This window comes from Thunnus maccoyii, chromosome 8 (genome assembly GCF_910596095.1).
Source record: "Thunnus maccoyii chromosome 8, fThuMac1.1, whole genome shotgun sequence".
Taxonomy (NCBI): domain Eukaryota; kingdom Metazoa; phylum Chordata; class Actinopteri; order Scombriformes; family Scombridae; genus Thunnus; species Thunnus maccoyii.
The window spans coordinates 26,926,084-26,945,673 of NC_056540.1; the positions used below are offsets into that span (position 1 = coordinate 26,926,084).

Below are 19,590 nucleotides of genomic sequence, written 5' to 3' on the forward strand. Positions count from 1 at the left end.
AGCGAGGGAGTGTTTGTGGCCTTGGGGCCCAAAAAGAGAAAATCTGGCTTGTGTGAAAGCAGTAGTGAAAGAGTTTCTCTGGTTGTTCCCTAGCAACCAGCAGCCAGAGTAGCATTGTAATGCTGGAATTACTTTATGCGGACGGCCATAGGAGACGCAGCAGAGATTTAAAAGATTGATTATTGAATTCCATAAATATTTCAAATACACCAGGGGGGACGTTTGGGATTAATGGCTCTTCAGTTTAGGAAACGGACCAAATGGATGCAGTCACAGCAAAGTATTGAACCCAGGCGGAGCTGGGAATCAGTGTTATTTTTCTCCCATTGTGGAACTCTGGGGTTTTCATTAGTAACTCCCCTCCAGTCTTTGGCTTCTATCTGTGTCAAGTTAATTGGACAGAAGAAAGGGGAGGGAGGGGGCGAAAGCTGGAACCAAACATTTTTGGATCATTTAGGCCACCAGGAAAGCCATTTGCCCCAGGAAGATTAAAGCACATCCCCGGTTCCATTTTATCCACCCCTACCCTTTTCCTCCTTGTTTTCGCTTTGAGCTCATGAATTGATCTTTATATGATGTTGCGTAACTTTGTGATGATTGCGCTGCACCTCTTTGAGGTCTTTGTTTGAGCGAGATGGAGCGAGTTTCATTTGGCCGGACAGTTGGCTTTGTTCCCGGGTACGGACCTGCTACGATGAGGTTCAATGACAGAGCTGAGAGATCCCTTTGTGTCCAGTATTGGTCAGAGTCCACCGGTGAATCCACATTGAGCCATTGTTGTGGTTCACTCCACATGTTTATGGCTAAATAAGTCTAGTTTTCATCCAAGATATCATGATTATTAGTATTCAGTAGAAATAAACATCTTCTGTTTCTTATCTAACTGAAAGGAACGACTATTCCGATGCTGTTACGCCACAATTCAACGATTTGAAAATTGAAATTGATTATGCAAAACATGACTTACATAATAGTAGAGCTGCAGCTAACAATTATGTTTCATTACCATCTAATCTGCAGATTATTATCTTGATTAATCAGTTAATTGCTTTATAATGTCAGAAAATAATGAAACATCATATTTTTAGTATTGCTATTTCTAAAGCCCAATCTTTAAGTCACAGTCTAAAACCCAAATGTATTTTTAGATGTATATTTTTTTTGATTGATCGACTAATTGTTTCAGTTCTACAGAACACAGGAAAGCACATACGCAGCTGTTATGTGTGGTCCTTCAACATGGTGAAAAAAAAAATCTGCATCAAGTTATTGTTTCACTTTTTTAAACTCGGACTCCAACACACGATTACACGTTATTAATTGTGCAGACCTACAGCAGATGCAGCAGTGTGTGCGCTGAGGCTGTTTTTATAGGATACAGCGGTTGACTCTGAACGAGTCTGTGGTCAGAGCGGTGGTTATTATGGTGCAACACTTTGGTCACAAATTGTACGAAGAGGCTGCAGACTGAAGGTTGTTTGCTTTTACAAAGAGTCTGCATCGGTGATGAAGACGGTCCCCGGTATTAAAATCTCTCACTCAGCTCAGAAGGATTAAATATATCATTTTCATCAAGTCTGAGAAGAGGCCGTGTGAAAGCAGAGAGAGAGAGAGAGAGAGGAAATCTTGACAACACATTAGTTACCGTAAAAGCAGCTGGAGAAAATGGTTGAACATGATGTCTTTCTGTTTAGGGATATGAAAACGGATATGTCGAGAGAGGAAACGTAATAGCAGAACTTTTTTAATCTTTTCATTTCCTCAAGGTGGATCTCAGGATTCTGGTGTTGATTTTTAATACGGACCGTTGTTCTCAAAAAAAAGTGTCTCAAATCTGCATAGTTTTGGAAGAATATTTAGCATTACTGCTAATATTTGACCAGCTGAAACCACTTCAAGCTGCAAGTCTGTGCAGTTCAAGACCATTTGTAACCGAGCAGATGTTTGACTCAGCTTTCCTCGTTATACAGTTTTATTTGTATAGTCCAGGATCTTTATTTTAACTTGCGATGTTACTGATAACTTTGACATATGCGTGACGATATTCTGGTATGAAGGGGTGTGACTGAGTCAGCAGATAACATTCAGCACTAATTAGATATCTGTGAGTGTCTGTATGAGTGTGGCCTGACTAATGCTGTATGGATAAAACTGAAAGAGCACTAGATTGATACAGGAAAGATAATATTTACTTATCATAGACAACGTGGCTTGTTTTTATGCCCTAAGGCGCAACAGTATCCTTGACGTTACTCACTGCAGGATCTGTAATTCTCCTTTCTCATCTTAACTCAGTTTCTTTTTGCACAAATGAAACCTGTGCTGATATTTCTCCATGTGTACGGTGAACTATGCAGTTATTCCCCAAATGCTGACCACAAGCTCCTTCCTCATTTTGCTCATAAATTATTTCCTTTCTTACCTTGTAACTTGGAGCAGTTCTTCACTCTCCAAGGTTTCAGCCTGGCTGAAAAAAATGAAGAATGAAGAGTGTTTTTCTGTCTAAGTATAGATCCTTTCCATGAATTTTGCAGGTTTCTTCACATTATCATTTATAGAAAATTACGTGGAAGTCGTGGTTGTTGTCTGTGGTTTCTGAACAGTCATATCAGTGGAAAGAATCGCCACGGACGGTTGATATTTGTTGTGAAACTAAATATTAGAATGAAGAATATTTCAGCCTTTTTTTCATTTGGTTTTGCTGAAAGCAATTAAAGAAAAAAAGATAATGCATCACATCATTTTTCACCTGAAAAAGTTGTTTTTTTTTTTACTATCTTGTGCCGGTTCGCTATCATGCTGCTATCAGAGGAAGATAGTAAGCTGCAGCAATAAGGGAGATATATTTTGACATACCGCAATGACACCCAAGCTGACTCTTTTTTATCTTTAGAAGAGGTTGCTGGAGGTTTGGCTGCACAATATCTATTTTTGGAAGTGCTCGGCTGAAGACACACATACGCGCATACACTTCCAAACCAACATCTGTGTTAGCTGGCTGCAGTACTGATCAAAGCAGATGAGTTGGAGAGGTCAGTTAGCCATTAGCCTTTATTTTTCTTACTGCTGTGACATTATTGTTTGGAACATCTTCTTGCATTATTGCATAATAATAATAATAAAAAACATGTAACAACTGCTACTTTTGCAGGTCAGCGTGCATCCAATTTGCATGCCTCAAGAGACTTGAGTGCATTTTAGTTCTTGAGGGTTTTATACTGGCAGCTCAAGTAGGTGCTGTTAAGCTCATTCACATGCCTCCCTGATTCCTGTTCCAGCCAGTCACCATGTCCACCAGCTGCCTGACCATGGTGGGAAATAAACAGCAGCTCCCCAAGTGCTTTTTAAACTGCGTCCGTGACTGCTTACTTGTTCCGCTCCACCAGCCACTCCAGTAACCCAACTATCACTCCCAGGTTTCATTTCTATTCAATAAACGCCAGCGAGCCGGCGTTAAAGCGAAAGCGGCTGATGACTGGAAGTATTAGACGCCTTCTCGTAGACAAAAGAAGAGGCCCGTCTTCTTCTTAAGCTTCACTGAACAGGTGGAAGGTGTAATTGTTTGTCCAGCGCTTATTTCAGCATCAGAAGCGAAGGAGGAGGAAGAAGAGGGAGAGAGGGCCATGTGCTCTGCTAGCTTAACCTGTTGAGTTAACACCAAGTGCTTAATGTTAATAAGACCGCTAATTAGCTTTGTGTAGTATGTGCCAACTTCATTCAGGGGGCACATGGTTTTAATGTAGTCTGGGTGGCAGAACATGAAGGATATTTGAAGAGTTTTCTTTTGATCCACACTTTGTGTTTATTGATGCCCTCCTTCAATATAAAATTGCAGTGAGCAACTTAATTCTAGGTTTATTTACACTTATACTTTGCCAGGATGAACTTCAGCATACATTTTTTTCCCCAAGGAATGAATGTCCTGTTTAAAAACAACAAAAACTCCTACGTTCTCCCTGTGACGCCCGTTGCAATCATCGTACGCCGCGTCTTTGCAAAACAGCCACTCAGACCTCGACGTTCGGCCAGAAAAGCCACAGATAGCGACGTAACGCCGCTTGTCACCGTGTGACCTTGTTGTAGCCCACAAAGCCTCCACCTGCTCTCTCACACGGGCTAATGGATAAAAATACCCAGCAGATCCCACACTCTCTGTCAATAGAGATTCAAGGACAGCTGCCGGCCACCCTGTTAACACAGGGAATGTACAAACAAAGGCAAGGGGAATGCACACACGCACATATTAACACAAACAGAGACAGACATACACACAGTGGCACCCACTGGAGCATCATACCGCTGCCCCCGAGGTGTATGACGAACGTTGTGCACATTTTGGAATAAACTGCCGTCGCTGCTGTTTTGTCTGCTGCTTCGGGGGGGTGGGGGGGGGGGGGGGGGGGGTGGTCCTCCTCAGTCCCACTTGGCACACTGACACAGACATGCTGTGGCGTATGTGCTGAGCAGACAATATAGTGCAATATATTGCCATTAGCAGATACTGCACCGTAGGCAACATGACCTTCCAACCTTCAACACTGGCTGTCTGACTCCCAGCGGTCTGTTTACCTCGTTACACAGCTACAGGCTGTTATTTCCTCGTACAGCCGCTCTGTCCACCTCATTATACTCCAACACTCACTTGAAATCGTTATTCAGTCTCTGATGCGGCCTCAGGCTGCAACTAACAATTATTATCATAGTCTTTTAATCTTCTGATTAACTATTTGGTCTATAAGATGTCACAAAATACTGAAACATGCATATTATAATTTGCGACTAATCGTTTGAGCTCTCATGTGAACTGTAATAGTGATGACTGCAAATACCAGATGACAATTAATACCCATCTGCAGTTATACATGATGGAGTGCACTACTCAACTGCTGAAAAATCAGTGTCTATAAAGAAATATTGAGCAAAAGGGAGTCAGTTTAAATGCCCCAGATGCGAGGTCCTAACAGTCGACCCAGATGGCTCCTCTCGGTATGCCATACAGCACCTTCCATAGGTCAGCGAGCAGTAGGGGGTGGGGGGTGAGAGGCACGGCTGAGGTGACCTCTTTAGTCTTCATGTGTGTGTCCGTGTGTGTGTCTGTTAGCGGTTGTGGACACTGAGACATTATCTAGCCAGTGTCATCTGAGGAATGCAAGCCTCACCCACACAAGATGACACACAAGACGGCCCCTTCTCTGTCACGGTAACAAGATCCAGGAATACCGACTCATCACTAAATGAGGGTCGGTTGGCATAGAAAGGCAAATCTGGAAAAGGTCAAAACTTCAAAGGAATTCTCTGGATACTGACGTGGTGTGGAGCTGCACGAAAATGAATGAATAAATAAATACATTTGATGTATTTTTTTCAAATTACTGGATACAGAAAGGTGCTGCAGTTCTTAAAATGAAAAATTCCCAGGCAGCTGCATTAGTGTCTCATTTTTGCTAATCATTGAAAAAGAAAATAATATAGAAAATGCAAATTTTGCTCTTCAAACATAAATATCTTTTGTCATGCCTCTGTAGCTCTAATGAGATGTGTTTTTTTTTTTGCATACCACGTCCTCGTCACTTGATTCCAGCCTTTAAACGGCCTGAAAGTAAAGTTCAGAGGGTGAAGGTACGGAGTGAAAGGCTCAACCCGCTGTGACAAGTGAGCAATTGTTATAAAACTAGGTCGTCCTCGCTCCCAAGTTGCGGGGGATTAATTTGTGCTTTTCGCAGCTATTTTCCGAAACAGAACAACAACAAATCCTCCCCTGCACAAAGCGCCGCGATTAGAACGGCGATTCCTTCTTTGACTGCCGGGGATCAAGGTCGTAAGCATCTTAGACGGGGGACGGTGTCAAGAGCAGACGGGTAGAAAGACGCAGCCTCCTGCAAACTGGATGCTGCAGCAGTGGATGCTGCGGTTTGAATGTCATATTTAATTTCATTATTACACACTCATGCAGTTACACAATCAGGAAAGCTTTTGTTTTTATAGCTGATGAGGAAGAGTGTGCAGTGCTTTTATAGTTTGTCAGATTTTAAATCAACAACCCCAGAAGGCCGATTCATGCTTTCCGTGTTCTGCGGACATCTGTGGTCTTGTGGACGCAGCACGTAGTTCCATTCATACTTCAGTGTTCCACATGTGCCCGCTAGTAAACAGGGCTGCAGCGTGATAACTTTCCACAGAGTTGGTAAATCCAAGTCTGTGAGGATTACAAACCGTTTTTCCTGATCAGCCTTTAAATGCAATAATCTGTCACTCTGGGTGGGATTTCATCGTCTCACCGGCGCTTTAAACAACACTCCCACACCAACGCAGCCCCGTGTATTGTTTCACACAGGGCTGTTTTCACTCTGAACGCAGCCGAGGACTTCCTGTGTGTTGCTGAACAATAAGAAAAAGTTGAAAAAAAAAGAAAAGCTTAACGAGGAATACAGTACATACAGTAGATGAGACCGACATTCCTGTTTGCTTCTGCTGCACATGTGCAGTCGACGTGTTCGCCGTGTGCACAGTCTGCACGGTCACAAAAATTTCGGGCTGCACGCCGACACAGAACCGCTCCTCCGACTGCCACCGTGGACAGAAGGAGCCATCTCAAGTGTGCCAAGTTCCACGATTCGCCCGTGAGATGTTACTCAGTGTGAAAACTCATTCAGACAAGTTCTTTACAAGTCGCCTGGCAGTGCTATCAGAAGTACATATGCCTCACAGCAGGTGGCCACCCTGGTTGCTCTCTCTCTCTCTCTCATTCTGCTTTCCTCTGTTCTACTCCCTTTTCTGTGAGCTCATTAAGAATAGCTGTTTGTTCATTTAGAGCCGGCAGACAAAGAAAAATGTATCAGAGAGGGCCGTTTTTGAAAACGTCAAAGTAAAAAGAAGATTAAAGGCAGATTAATTGTATTAAAACCAGGATTTCAAACACCGTCGCGAACGCAGCAATTCTGCCGTCTTTACGTTAGCAGGGACTTCTGTATCATAAAGCCATGTGCTCCTAATTTCTCCCTAAGTTGCATCTACAAACAACAAGACTGCGTTACATCATCTGACAAATGGCACACAGGCAGACTGGGCCAAAACAGCAGCAAGTGTAACGTATGAGAGAGACGGAGGAGTAACATAACACAGTGAAAAGTTTTGGACGAACGACAAAAACATGAACAAAAGTCTAAAGTTCAAATCAAAGAACCTCTGATGTTGATGGTGAGGAAGGATAAATATATTCTTCTATTAAAATGTGTTGTTGTTGTTGTTGCAAAATAAAGATCATATCCTGTGTCACTTTTTTTGGATTCAATGATGAGCGATGTTTCCTTCCACCGGGTGACACCGTAAACACTATATACTCCAACACCTGAAACATCACCACAACATGCATGTCAATGAAGCTATCAAAGCCACAAAATGTACCAGAACATTCTTGCACCTTGACCACAAAAACATCACTAAATGCAAAAAGCATAAAGTCCCCTTTGAACCATTACAACGCTCACTTCCGCTCCGGACGGAAATAAAAGAAACGCCTCCATCCATGTTAAATACCTCAGGTGAAAGTCACAACGTGTGTCGCGGCTCGGCCAGAAAGTAACAAACCTGTAATGGAGATTACTTGATAGGAGGATTTCCTCGACAGCGGTTAGATAAGAGCGAACGGTTTGTTGTCAACAAAGGAGACAAGATCATTGATTTACTCTGCGGGGTGACTCGGTGAGGGCAGTGTATCACCGGAGCAGCCGTCATGTGTCGGATTTTATGAGTCATTCCTACACCGTATAAAACATATAAACATCACCGCCTTCGGTTCGCTACTCTGTGTAACATTTTAAATCATTCATGTGTGATTTTTAGTTGAAACTAGAATCATGCTTTCATGGACAAATAAGCATCTGAATATCAATCAGATGCAGGGTCTGCTTAGGTCATCAGAGATGTCCTTCACCTACCTACCTGAGACTCTTTGTTTAGCTCTCCCACACTGCCCCATTGTGTTTTTTTTGAAAAGGTTAGAGCCCTTTCTTTGATGTTTGTCTACAGTGTGTGATAGATGCATGCAGAGCTCTGCTATCTGTACTCAGCCAGAGCCAGATGAATAAATGGATTGACCATTTGTGCCACAGTGAAAGGGCCCCGACCAGAGGAAAGCTTTCCCTATCTGGCAAACAGACACTGTGGTGTTAAGGAGATAAGAAAAGCAGGGTCATTCTCTGAGCCACAGTTTAGGATTACTCTGAAACAAATACTGAAAATACAGTATTGACTGCAGCAGTGTTGCGGTTCAGCATTTGCATCTTTTTTTTTTCTTGTCTTATAGGAGTGGTTGGTTTAGGCAACAACCAAAACCGGGTGTTCTGGTGTTTGAATCCCTTGATTCGTAATCATGTTACATGTCAGACAAGGTTTATTCAGTCAGTGTTTGTTTTATTTACATTCATGCCAAGCTAATCCCAAGCATTAGCATCTCTGCTCCAATGCGCAGTTTGGATTTTTCAACCCCAAAAGAATCTCTGTCCGCTTGTGTTACTGTGTTACTTTTCATGCGAAACTGTATTTGTTTTCATTGCAGCCATTGCTTCTTTTATATTCTCCTAAGTCTCAATGAACACAATGAAGGACAAGAAAAAAAGAATCTAAACTTCCTTGACCTCCCTTTGCCCACTGAATGCTTTGCCACTCAACAGGCTGGCACCGGGCCCGACACTGCACCCTTTCCCTCTGGGTCCTTACATAATGGGTGGGAAATGGAGGACGCCTTGGTCTCTGTGTGTGTATATGTGTGTGTGTGTGTGTGTGTGTGTGTGTGTTGTTGTTGGGCCCCAAAGAGGGAAGACAAGGCCTGCTATTGTTTAATATGTATCCTCAAGAGGAAATGCCTTCACTCGTTTGGCTGCATTGCTCTGCTACCATCTGTCTTACAAATGAAGGTGTAAAGCAATGACACATTGTGTTGCATCAAGGAAACGACCGAGGGAAGTTTACAAAGAGGTGAGATCGACAGTATGTAACCGGTATGTGAAGAATGCCACGGGTAGTTTTTTGCGCAAACAACTTTGAAGTATCCCCTATGTGTTTTATCAAGAACAGCATCTCGGTATGTTTTTCCTCCGGTGGGGACCACCTGTATTCCTGGAAGGATTAGTGTGGAATAGGAAGGGGGAGGGATTAGATGGTGTGGGAGTTTGAGCTACCCCAAAACCCACAAAAGCCAGTCGTTTATAAAAAAAAAAAAAAAAAAAGAACAAGCTTTGTCTTTATGCAGCGCAGACAATGAGCAGAATTTTGGCTGGATGCAGCCTTCATCAGCATGTCCTAGTTTCAGCTACCCACTACCGCTGATCTGATCTCTTTCCTTCCTATGTCTTCTCTGTGAGCTCGAGCTCTTAGAAGAGAGACTGTTGGTGCTGCTTTAAAGATGTGAATGAACACAAAGCAGGCCAAGTGATGTTAAAAGCATAGATCAAACACTGTCTTCTTTTGATCTCCGTACTGGGGAAGCTAAAGCATAAAAAAATCAGCTGTTAGAATAATTAAGGTCCATGCAAGGTCTTTTGTTTGTTTGCACATGGGAAATGCGCCACAGCCCTCTTTTTGAAACCGTAAAGCTCGCTTCGGGTTCGATGCTCACGTCTGTATCCCTAAAACATTCATGTATCCTTACAAGACAAAACTTAGCAAATCTTCTGTCTGTGCACTTTGTGGTGATTGTGTTTGGCTCGGTCTAAAAGGAGACCAGAAAGAGAAAAAGAAAGAAAATCAGACCGGAAAATGTAGGGCCTAGGGAGTGGAAAAGATGGTGTCCTTTACATTCTTTCCATACAGTCAATCTGAAATATTTGAGACTGAAGCCACAATTGATGGTTTTGCATATTTCTCCCTGTGAGGCTGCGTTTGAGTGGCGCTGTTTTATTCACTGTGATGTCACTGTGGAATGGGAGAAAAAAAAAAAAGAAACCTGCAAGACTGCCACCTAGTGGTGACTTTTTGTCTGGATTCATTGGATACTAGATGTTACAGAAGTTCATTTCTTTCCACAGTCAACAAAATCTCAAGTGACCTGCGTGTTGTAGGTCAGTGAACGTTGCTTTTAATGACACTCCTACTCCGGCCCTTTGTTTTTATTCTCTGCACAAATCCCAAATCAAATCTATGATTTATGAGATTTTAGATGAAAACTTGAGGTTCTTTTAAAAATAAGTTTTTTTTTCTTTTTTCCTGTATTGCAGAGCACAGAAGTGGATACAGGGATAACATGCAACAAAGGACCAACCACCTACATGGTCATTGGTTAACATAGATTGTCTTTTCTCATAAATGTAAACATATAATATCTCCTACTCACAAGAATCACATTTCAGTTAAAATGCAGCAGTAGAATCGAAGTCTTTCACTGAGATTAATGAAAGCCATCAGTGGGTTTGAAAGCATTTAGTGGTGAAAGTTAGCACTGAGAATTGTATTAATTAAAATACTAAAATGGGAAGAACTGATGTCACTGTTATGCAAAAGTTGGCACTCAGAAAGACTTGTAAATGAAGTGGACCTCTAAACTAGATGAAAACACTTCTGCTGTAAGTTTTGTACACTGCACTGATACTATTCATACCATACTATCTTTAAATCTGAATTCCCACCTTTATATTCAAATAATAGTGCACTGACCACACATTTGAATTTTCTATCCTGCATAAAATGAAGAGTACATTCTTCATTTTTCACTTGCAGTTGAGCAAAAAACACATCTGTTGTCATTGTGCATTTGTGCCCTAAAAGTACAAAATGTCAATGAAGGCTGTAGTTCCTCAGTCCCGCCTGTAGGTGTCAGGAGACGTCTGAACATCGCCTCTGCTCCCCATCACAGCGTTTTCCTGACCTCAGACACTTTGAACATAAGGATCTGGTTAGTGAGGATATCATTGTGTGATGTAACAGGGCCTGGCAACCCTCAGGACAATACGAGTCTCCTTTCTGTGTCCACTTCATCAAGGCCAAATGGCCGAACGGAGGAAGAAAAAAAAAAGCTTTAAGAGTTTTAAGAGACCAACACCCAGTCGTCTAGTTTTATAAGACAATTTTGATATAAAATCATAGTCTGTAGTAATATCTGTGTATATATATCTATGTATTACATGTTTATTTATTCATATATGTAAAGAGTACAGACTTTACTACACGTTCTCTAAATATTTAGTATGCTACTTTTTCACTTTGTTGATTGTATTAGGAACATCCGAGTTGAACCTTAGGCTGGGCATGTTTTCATTGTGGTTCTCTAATTTTCTGGCTGGTTGTTAGAATGTTCTTTATTTTGTTAATCCAGGGCCCATGTGCAGCTGTGTTTCATCCTTTTTGTAAGGTTTGATTTGCATAAAAAAAAAAACACTACTAATAATAATCACTTCTGTCAGACTTGGACTCTGACTGGCCCCCGGCTTTAGGTCTTTTATTGGAAACATGCATACATTTGAAATCACATCAGAAATAAGTTGTGTTTGTTTTTGCACAACATTAAAAAAAAAAAAAAAAAAAAAATCAATTTTCTCGTGATATACTTGTGTTATTTTTATGGATGATTTCTCAAATCAGCTTGAACTAATCATAGACAGGCTTTCAACACCGGAGAGATTCTGGCTCTCTCTCTCCTCTTCTTCTGAGACAGACTTTCAGAAGGATGCCAAATCAGCACAAAGTGTTATTTAGCTTTTGTGGTCAAAATTTCATAAAAATTTTCAATAAGCTTATGATTACTGCAAGTCAGAAACATAACCCGAGAACAGGGTGGCCATTCTGTGCGGTTTCACGTCCGCGTTCGTGTGTCTGGTGGGGGTCCGAACACAGAGTCTCCGTTGTCCGTCCGCTACGCTGTCGCCACATCTACCTCCAGTCGCCGCCGACAAAGACATCCCAGTAGCTGCGACCGGCACTGCACCCCACACACACACACACAAACACACATTCAGTGCCCCAGTGTGTACCGATAGACAGTGGAGTAGCTGTGTCGGCTGCCAGTGCTCAGAGAGGGCCACTTTGTTTCACCTCTGACTTGGATTCACGCCAAACAATCCGAGAGTCGCTCACTGGGTCACTTGATGAAGTAATTGAATGGGGAGTTTATAGTTGTGCAGTGTAGTTGCTTTATTATTTTTTTTTTTTCTCCGCGAGGTGCTTTATTGCTTTCTATTCCAATGCTCAGTCGCACAAATCAGTGTCACTGTCCTTGTAAAATGTTTTTTTTTGTTATATGAGTAGCCAGTTTGTCCGCTGCAGAATGAAAGATCAGTATTGCGAGCGTCGGTGCGAATACATAATGATTGAATGTGCTTTTGTTGATGCTTCTCGTGGACACAGTCGGCTGTTGAAGTGATAAATTGATTGACTGAAAGCTATTCAACGACTCTGATGATCATTTATTAAGGAAAAACACCAAATGTTCACAGGTTTCAGCTGTTCAAATGAGAGAATTTGCTGCTTTTGTAATTTCATATTGAATATTTTTGGTTTTTGGACTGGTGGTCAGACCAAATAAATTCTCTAAAGACATCAGCTTGAGCTCTGGGAACATTTTTCACTATTATCAGATATTGTAGCGATGAAATAATAAAAAAAAAATCCAAGGGAATGATAGAAAATGAGTTCATTCTTAGTTGTAGCCCTGTTGAGGATTGATAACAGTTTTCTACCATTACATCATAATGACATACATTCATTTCAATGTTACTTTGAAAAAAAAAGGTCCCGTGTCTGACAACAGCTTTCCTCTTCTTCCTCAGGACCTGGAGATCGTCTACTCTTACCTCCACGGCATGGAGGCCTTGTCCAACCTACGAGAGCACCAGCTGAGGTGAGTGTCTCTCCTCACATTCCTGCTACTTAATTAACATAACTTAGAGCTTGATATTCCAATCACATGAATTTCAAATGCAAATTTAAACACTGTGACAACTCCTCAGCGTCTGCTCCATAACAGTTTTAGTCAGGGGTGGAAAATTAACACCGAGCCGCCAGCCAGATGCTGGTGAACGTCGTCTGGCTTTCTAATCATGCAGTCGCTCTGCCCTCCAACTACTCGTTGGCTGGAATTATTTTACTCTCTAAAAAGCAAATCTGGCTGCTGAGAGTGACAGAAATCCATCTCTGAATGTGACTGGCACTTAAAAAAGTACATTTTCTTGATTGGGTTGTTATGTAGACACAACACACAGCAGAATAAATATTAAAGTTATAGATTAGTGTAAAACTTATCACTGTTCTAGATAAGAAAGTGATACGATCTGTTGGTTCTTGTTGGTGTGTACACATTAACCTGATATTAGATGTCAACAACTTTAAACCTCTGAAACAAGATTTTGGCTTTAAGTGTTTAACTATATCTGATATCTGAGTCACAATCTGAACTCACATTTTTCTGACTGCTGAAAGCAGGTTTCATTTGTATTTGATGGATTAACTTTGACAAAGTAGTTTTAATTTTGTGAAGAGTTTTCAGAGAGCTCTACTGTTCAGGGAACTACATGTAGCCTATAAGCTACTCTCAGACCAAGATTGATCTGAAACCCTCTTTCAGAAAGCTGCAACTTTCCCAAACAGACAATCTGACAATGACTCGTATAGTGAAAATAAATCAGCTACTGTGGTAAGTTTATGGAAAACAGTGCAAAACAGTTTGAACTTCAATACCCAGAAACCATATAGTGACACATTGAACCTCATATATGTTTACAGACAAGGCTGATCTCTTTGCAAAATGGACAAAAAAGACAAAGACTTGACTATATTGAGTTTTCTCAGAATTAGCGTTTGAATATTATAGTCTAGGAATTTGTTGTAGTTCAGCTACAACTGAAACGATTTACTGATTGAAAAAATGAATCAACAGCAATTTTGATACTGGATTGATCACTCAAGTCATTTTTTTAAGCCAAAATTTACCAAAAGCTCCTCATACGTGATTATTTGCTGGATTCTTAGTTTTCTATGATTTTACAATGATTGTACAATTAATATTTAGCTAGTGCTGCAAAACAAGAAGTTTGAAGATGCCACTTTGGGCTTCTGGAGATTGTGATTGCTAGTTTTTTTTATTATCAGACATTTTATAGACTTAACCAACTGATAATGACAATAATCATTACCGGTATAATTTCCGCTCTGGCATTTTGTCTGTCGGAATCAGAGTCCATATCTAATTACAGACAATAAAAAGAGACATTTCTGTCCGTCGAAGCAAACTTTCATGATTCAGGCAGAAAAGACAAGTGCATTATTACATAACAATCTTCAAACTCGACCTAATGTCCTAACCTAAACTGATGCGAACACTTAGTTCATCCCATAACTTTGCCTTTTGCACTTCCTGTCACCGCATTAGCCCCTGCCCATCCTTCTGTCTGCCATAGACTCTCCAAACAGTGCATGTCAGAAGTCCGTTCCCAGCATGCCTTGTGTGCATACATGTGGATTATACTGGCGAGGGAACAATGTAGCAGTACATGACCCGCGAGCTGGAACATTCCACTGTGTGACCCCTCGGAGGCCTCCCACCCCACAGTAACCTCTCTCTCTCTCTCTCTCCCTCCCCTCTGTTTGGATGCTGAGGAATGTCCCCATGGTCCCAGAGTCCAACCTACCACCATCCAGCCAACTTTGGTTTCCCTAACTTTAAAAAAAAAAAAAGCCAGCCAGACATCCCACTAACTATGGGATTATGTTATAGTTCTTTTTTTTTTTTTCATCTGGGAGGAATGTGTTGTTTTTCTTCTGCGGTTCATTTTCACAGCGACTTGTTTTTTAGAGCTGGGATTGTTTTTCAGTGCTTGTGTAACGGGGGGGGGGGTGGGGGGGCTACAACACGACAGCCGCCCCCAGCTATTTTTGAAGCCTTTTGTGTTTTGATTAGCTACTGTTTACTATAGTTGCCTGTCTGTATGGTGAAGCGCACTTGTCTTCTCTAGAGGCGTCATGGGAAAGCCTGATGTACATGAGTGTTTTTTTTTTACACATATATGAGGGGAAAAAGGGCCTTTGATTGGAAACACATGACCCTTATGAAACGACTGAATACAAAACAATCTAAGAAATTATGTTATGCCAAATGTTGTGTTAAATTGGTTGAATAATGGCAGCAGTTTGGAATTAATCACATGAAAACAAATCAAGTTGAAGTTCACTCTGGCTCCTTCATGGACGCAACGGGAGTATAACACCAATCTATGCCTAATATAGGAAGAGAGGGAATAATTAATACCTAATTTACTTGACACTTGTTTTTTGGGGCAGAGGCACATGCTGTTTTGCTGTTTTACTGCCCTTAAACGAAGCATTAAACCATCATTGACCACATATACAAGACTTGGATTGTGCTCAGTAGCTATGAGAGTGTTGCACTAGGTTTAATGTAGCTATATTACACTAATAAGCTGAATACTGCCCTCTCTGGTTGAAAAGCCTTTGTGATTGGATGTGGTCTGAAGTATGATCTGTTGCGCCTGTAACCACACCCGATAGTGATGTCACGGTGTCCTAGTGTACACCTGCACCTGTACATTAGCCTACTGCATTAATGTAAGAAGTTAAACCACTGGAGGTCAGCAAAAACAAGATTTTCAGAGCTTTTCAATCACATCAGATCATTCAACTGTAAGGTTTTTATTTGTAGAAGATGCATTTCGTGTTTTCATGACCTTAGAATGAGCCCTTCATATCTACATAGGGAGCGGGTCCTGTTCCGAGGAGCCCGCCATGTTTCACCACCATGTTTCTACAGTCTAGGGCCAAACACTGGCTCTAGAGAGGGCCTTTCCTGTTTTTCTTGAGTATCGTGGCCACCGTAGGTTCTCCTACACGCCTGGAAGGGGAGGGGCGAGGGGTATTCAGTTGGTCGTAATCTGTAACTTCACTACTAGACGCCACTAAATCCTAAATCATATAAATTATCAGCTACAAGTATCTGTCGCTGATAGCAGCTGAAGGTAATTCTGAGCAATGCAGGAACCAACAGAGTAAATGACAATATATTTCATCTGAAAATAAAGTCCTGGGATCACAGATTGATGGTATCTAACCGTGCCAGACAATAAAATACGGCATTTACTGGATTCTGCATTTTAAGTAATGACCCTATAAAAGCTCAGTCCATTAATTTTTGTCTGTTTTGTAATATTATTTACAAGTCTTCTATTGAAATAAATGTATTATTTCATCCTTTTTATTGTCTGACTGGCTCTTTTCCCTTCCCTCTCCTCTCTGTCCCTGCAGGATAATGTGTGAGACGGTGCGTTATGAGAGACACGAGGCCAACGAAGTGCTATACTAGTAAGTACCACTCTGTCTGGAACTCTTTTGGGGTGGATGCCAGCGTGTTGTGAATAGATATTGATGGTATTTGGACAAATACACGCATCTCTACTAGTGTATAAGCACATAAAAAACAAAAAAAACGGCAGCCAATGTAACAATATTTCATTTCTAAGTGCTCAGAAACACATTTCGGGCCCGGCTGTAACTCAGAGTTATCGATGAGCCGGAGCGTACCGGGTGTACACGGCGGAGCGACCCGGGTGACTTAAATGAAAGCAAATGTCCATAAAGCACCGATGCAGTAAGACCATGCCTTTATGAAAGTGTGTGTGTGTGTGTGTGTGTGTTTCAATGCCACAACAAAGCACTTTAAAACATGGGATAGAAGGGATTTCCAGTCTAATTTCAGCTTGATTTAATAAGTCACTGTGTGTTGAATCGACAAAGAATAACTAGCAACGACAGCTTCTAAAAGCATTTCCTTCAACGGGGAGAAAGCTAGCTAGTAGCTAGCGGCAACGCTCCTCTCAGGTAGGTGCTGTAGAGGGTTAGTATGGTTTGAAATCCATATTGACAGCTTCTCAGTGTATTCTGGACTCATTTTGAAAGGCTGCCGCAACTTCAGTAAACAGTGAGCACACACGACGTTCGACTGCTGTCACACGTTAGCGTCTTCCCAACACCCATAGTGAGAATTAAGACAGTTAATTAACTCTATCAGCATCTCGAGGGGCTAGAGAGTGTGTGTTGTCCCTTCTTTGCCTCTTGATCCTGTGTGTGTGTGTATCTGTGTGTATATGTGTGTATATGTATGCATGTGTGAGTGTGGTGGGGGATGATGGGAAAGAGTCAACACCTCATTAGAAGCCCACTTGGCGGTGTGGGAGCTGATTAAACAATAGGAATGCAGATTAAGCGGTGGTCGAATAATAGACTCCAGTTTCAGCAAGATTCCCTGAGGTCCACCACACCAGTCACAACACACACACACACACACACACACACACACACACACACACACACACACACACACACACACACCCTAGCCTGCTTTGCAAGTTTAGTAGTATTGTTATTCCTGGATATTCCAGTCAAAAATGTAGACTATGCAGATCCATACTAATATGCGAAAAGTACATCCACGCTAAGCTGGCTAAATCTGAAAATGCAAATTCTCTCCGTCTACACTGAGCTTGCATTTTCTACAGAGCTTGTTTTAAAAAAAAAAAAAAAGAAATCTAAATCTTGGGCTTTAGTCTGGACGGGTAAGTCAGTGTAAGTCCGCTCTGATACCGTAAGCGGTAACGTAAAGAACACTTCCTCTCACCTCAGTCCCGTTCTATAATTACTCATCTCTAACGTCAATATAGCCGATCACACAACACAGCTGTTATCATTAGCGTGTATTTGTGTTAATTTTGTCCCACAACTTTGTGACCATAAAAAGTCGAGTCGATCGTCATCTCCTCGCAGCAGCAGCAGCACAGGAAAAAAAAAAACTGTTGGCCTGGTTAACAGGTAGTATTTATAAGTCGGGATCAAATCTCTATTTTCTGCTCCTTCAGCTGTCAACAGAAAAAAAAAAAAAACAGAAAGACAAGAAACAGAGCAGAGGTTTAACTAGCTGAACCTCAGCAGAAAAAAAACAGACTGTGTATCTCTTAGTTCTTAGATGTTCCCTGTGATACACACTTTTTTTTTTTAGTTCACCAACTTCAAGGAAAAAGAAAAAAAACAACAGATTTTATTTATTTCTGAAAATGACCTGAAAGCGCTAGCATGTCATTTTCACATGTAAACGGTATTTTCAGATTTAGCTGGCTGAGTTTGGACACAGTCAAAGAGGGAAACTGTCTGTACTTTTGCTTAGTTTACGTCTGGGCTAAAGCACCGAAACACAGCAGGTTATTTTCTCTTTGGTTTATTGCTTCATTTAATTAGCATTTGTGTGTACATTCTCGTCATAGTTACTAGTTGTGTCTTTTTATGCAGCTGCTTGTTTGCATGTAATTGTGTACATGTTGCATTCATGTGTGAACTCGTAAAATGTGGCCACGGCTCTCCCTGATAAGAGCTGGATGTTAAACAGCAGCAGATCCGATCGAGTTTGTTCCTCCGCAGGATGTTAATCAGCCTTCTCCTCTGAAAACACACGCTCTCAACAGCCCGTCTTCATGTCTTCGTCTGTTTATAACAAAGCAATAATCTGCTGGGAAATGAGGGCTCTAAAAGTCAATTGGCGAATTTAATTGAGATAGTATCTCTATTAAGTTGTAAAAAAAATTGTATGGCTTATACATTGAGATGTAGCAAAGACAGCTGTGATGTAAAAATAGTACATTTCCTTAAAGGAACACGCCACCGCAAAAATCAAAGATATTTATAGTTAAGCTAATATGTTGATGCATCAGTGTTAAATGTCTTTTTTCTGGTTTGAGTCCCTTGAAACCAAGAAGTAAGTGCCTCTTTCCAGAGATGTCATTTTGCATCAACAATCATTAAAAAAAAACATTTACAAACATTAACTTTATGTTTTAAATTGAAATGACATTTACATTTGACCAAACTTTGAATTGTGGGACACTCTTTATCCACTTTATCCAATGATGGATGGGAAATATGGATAAGAATTTCTTTCACTTTATGTCACTACAGTATTACAAGGGTGATATTGTGATACAGCACATGGAAATTCATTTGAAAAACCAGATGATAATTAACACTGAGTGATATTAACAAACTCAATTATTGTGATTATTTTAAAACAAATACCTTGATATCAGTTTATAACAAAATAGTGCAGGGATCACGTTAGGGAACACTCTTTGAAAACCAAACTTGATACAATGATTCACTGTTCATTGTATTGAGCTTTACACTCAAATAAGATCAAAAAAATCATTTAAAGCAGCCTTAAAAACCTGAAAAAGACATTTGATGCATATTTGGATTTTTATGAAAAAAAAACAAATCACAGATGATGTTGAAAATGATGTTAAGACATTGATGTATCAATGTTTTGCATAGCTGTAGAGATAACTGCCCTTGCTTCATATAAATTGGAACCAAATTTCAATTTGTCTGGCAGCCATCTTTCTTATTGGCATTCCTTCCTCATCCAGAGAAACATTTTATATGGAACCAAATGGACTCATAGACAGCATTTTTTTTTCTCTTTCCTTTTTTATACAAACACCCCTGTTGAATAAAAACACTCCTAGATTCCAACTAATGACCTCGTTAATGACCCGTTCACCCACAATCTCGCTGCTATCAGTATCCACGGCGGTTGGCGGTTCTGGAGTG

General features: G+C 40.9%; 1 protein-coding gene across 3 annotated transcripts in view; it reads left to right on the forward strand.

The window, feature by feature from the left end:
- Positions 1–19,590, forward strand: part of rapgef2b (Rap guanine nucleotide exchange factor 2b) — a 110,812-nt gene that overhangs the window by 14,653 nt on the left and 76,569 nt on the right. For all 3 annotated transcript variants that reach the window (XM_042418596.1, XM_042418594.1, XM_042418595.1), the window contains exons 2-3: positions 12,759–12,829; positions 16,243–16,299. In XM_042418596.1, coding sequence (XP_042274530.1) covers positions 12,759–12,829; positions 16,243–16,299 — 128 coding nt within the window. The remainder of the gene's footprint in view (positions 1–12,758; positions 12,830–16,242; positions 16,300–19,590) is intronic.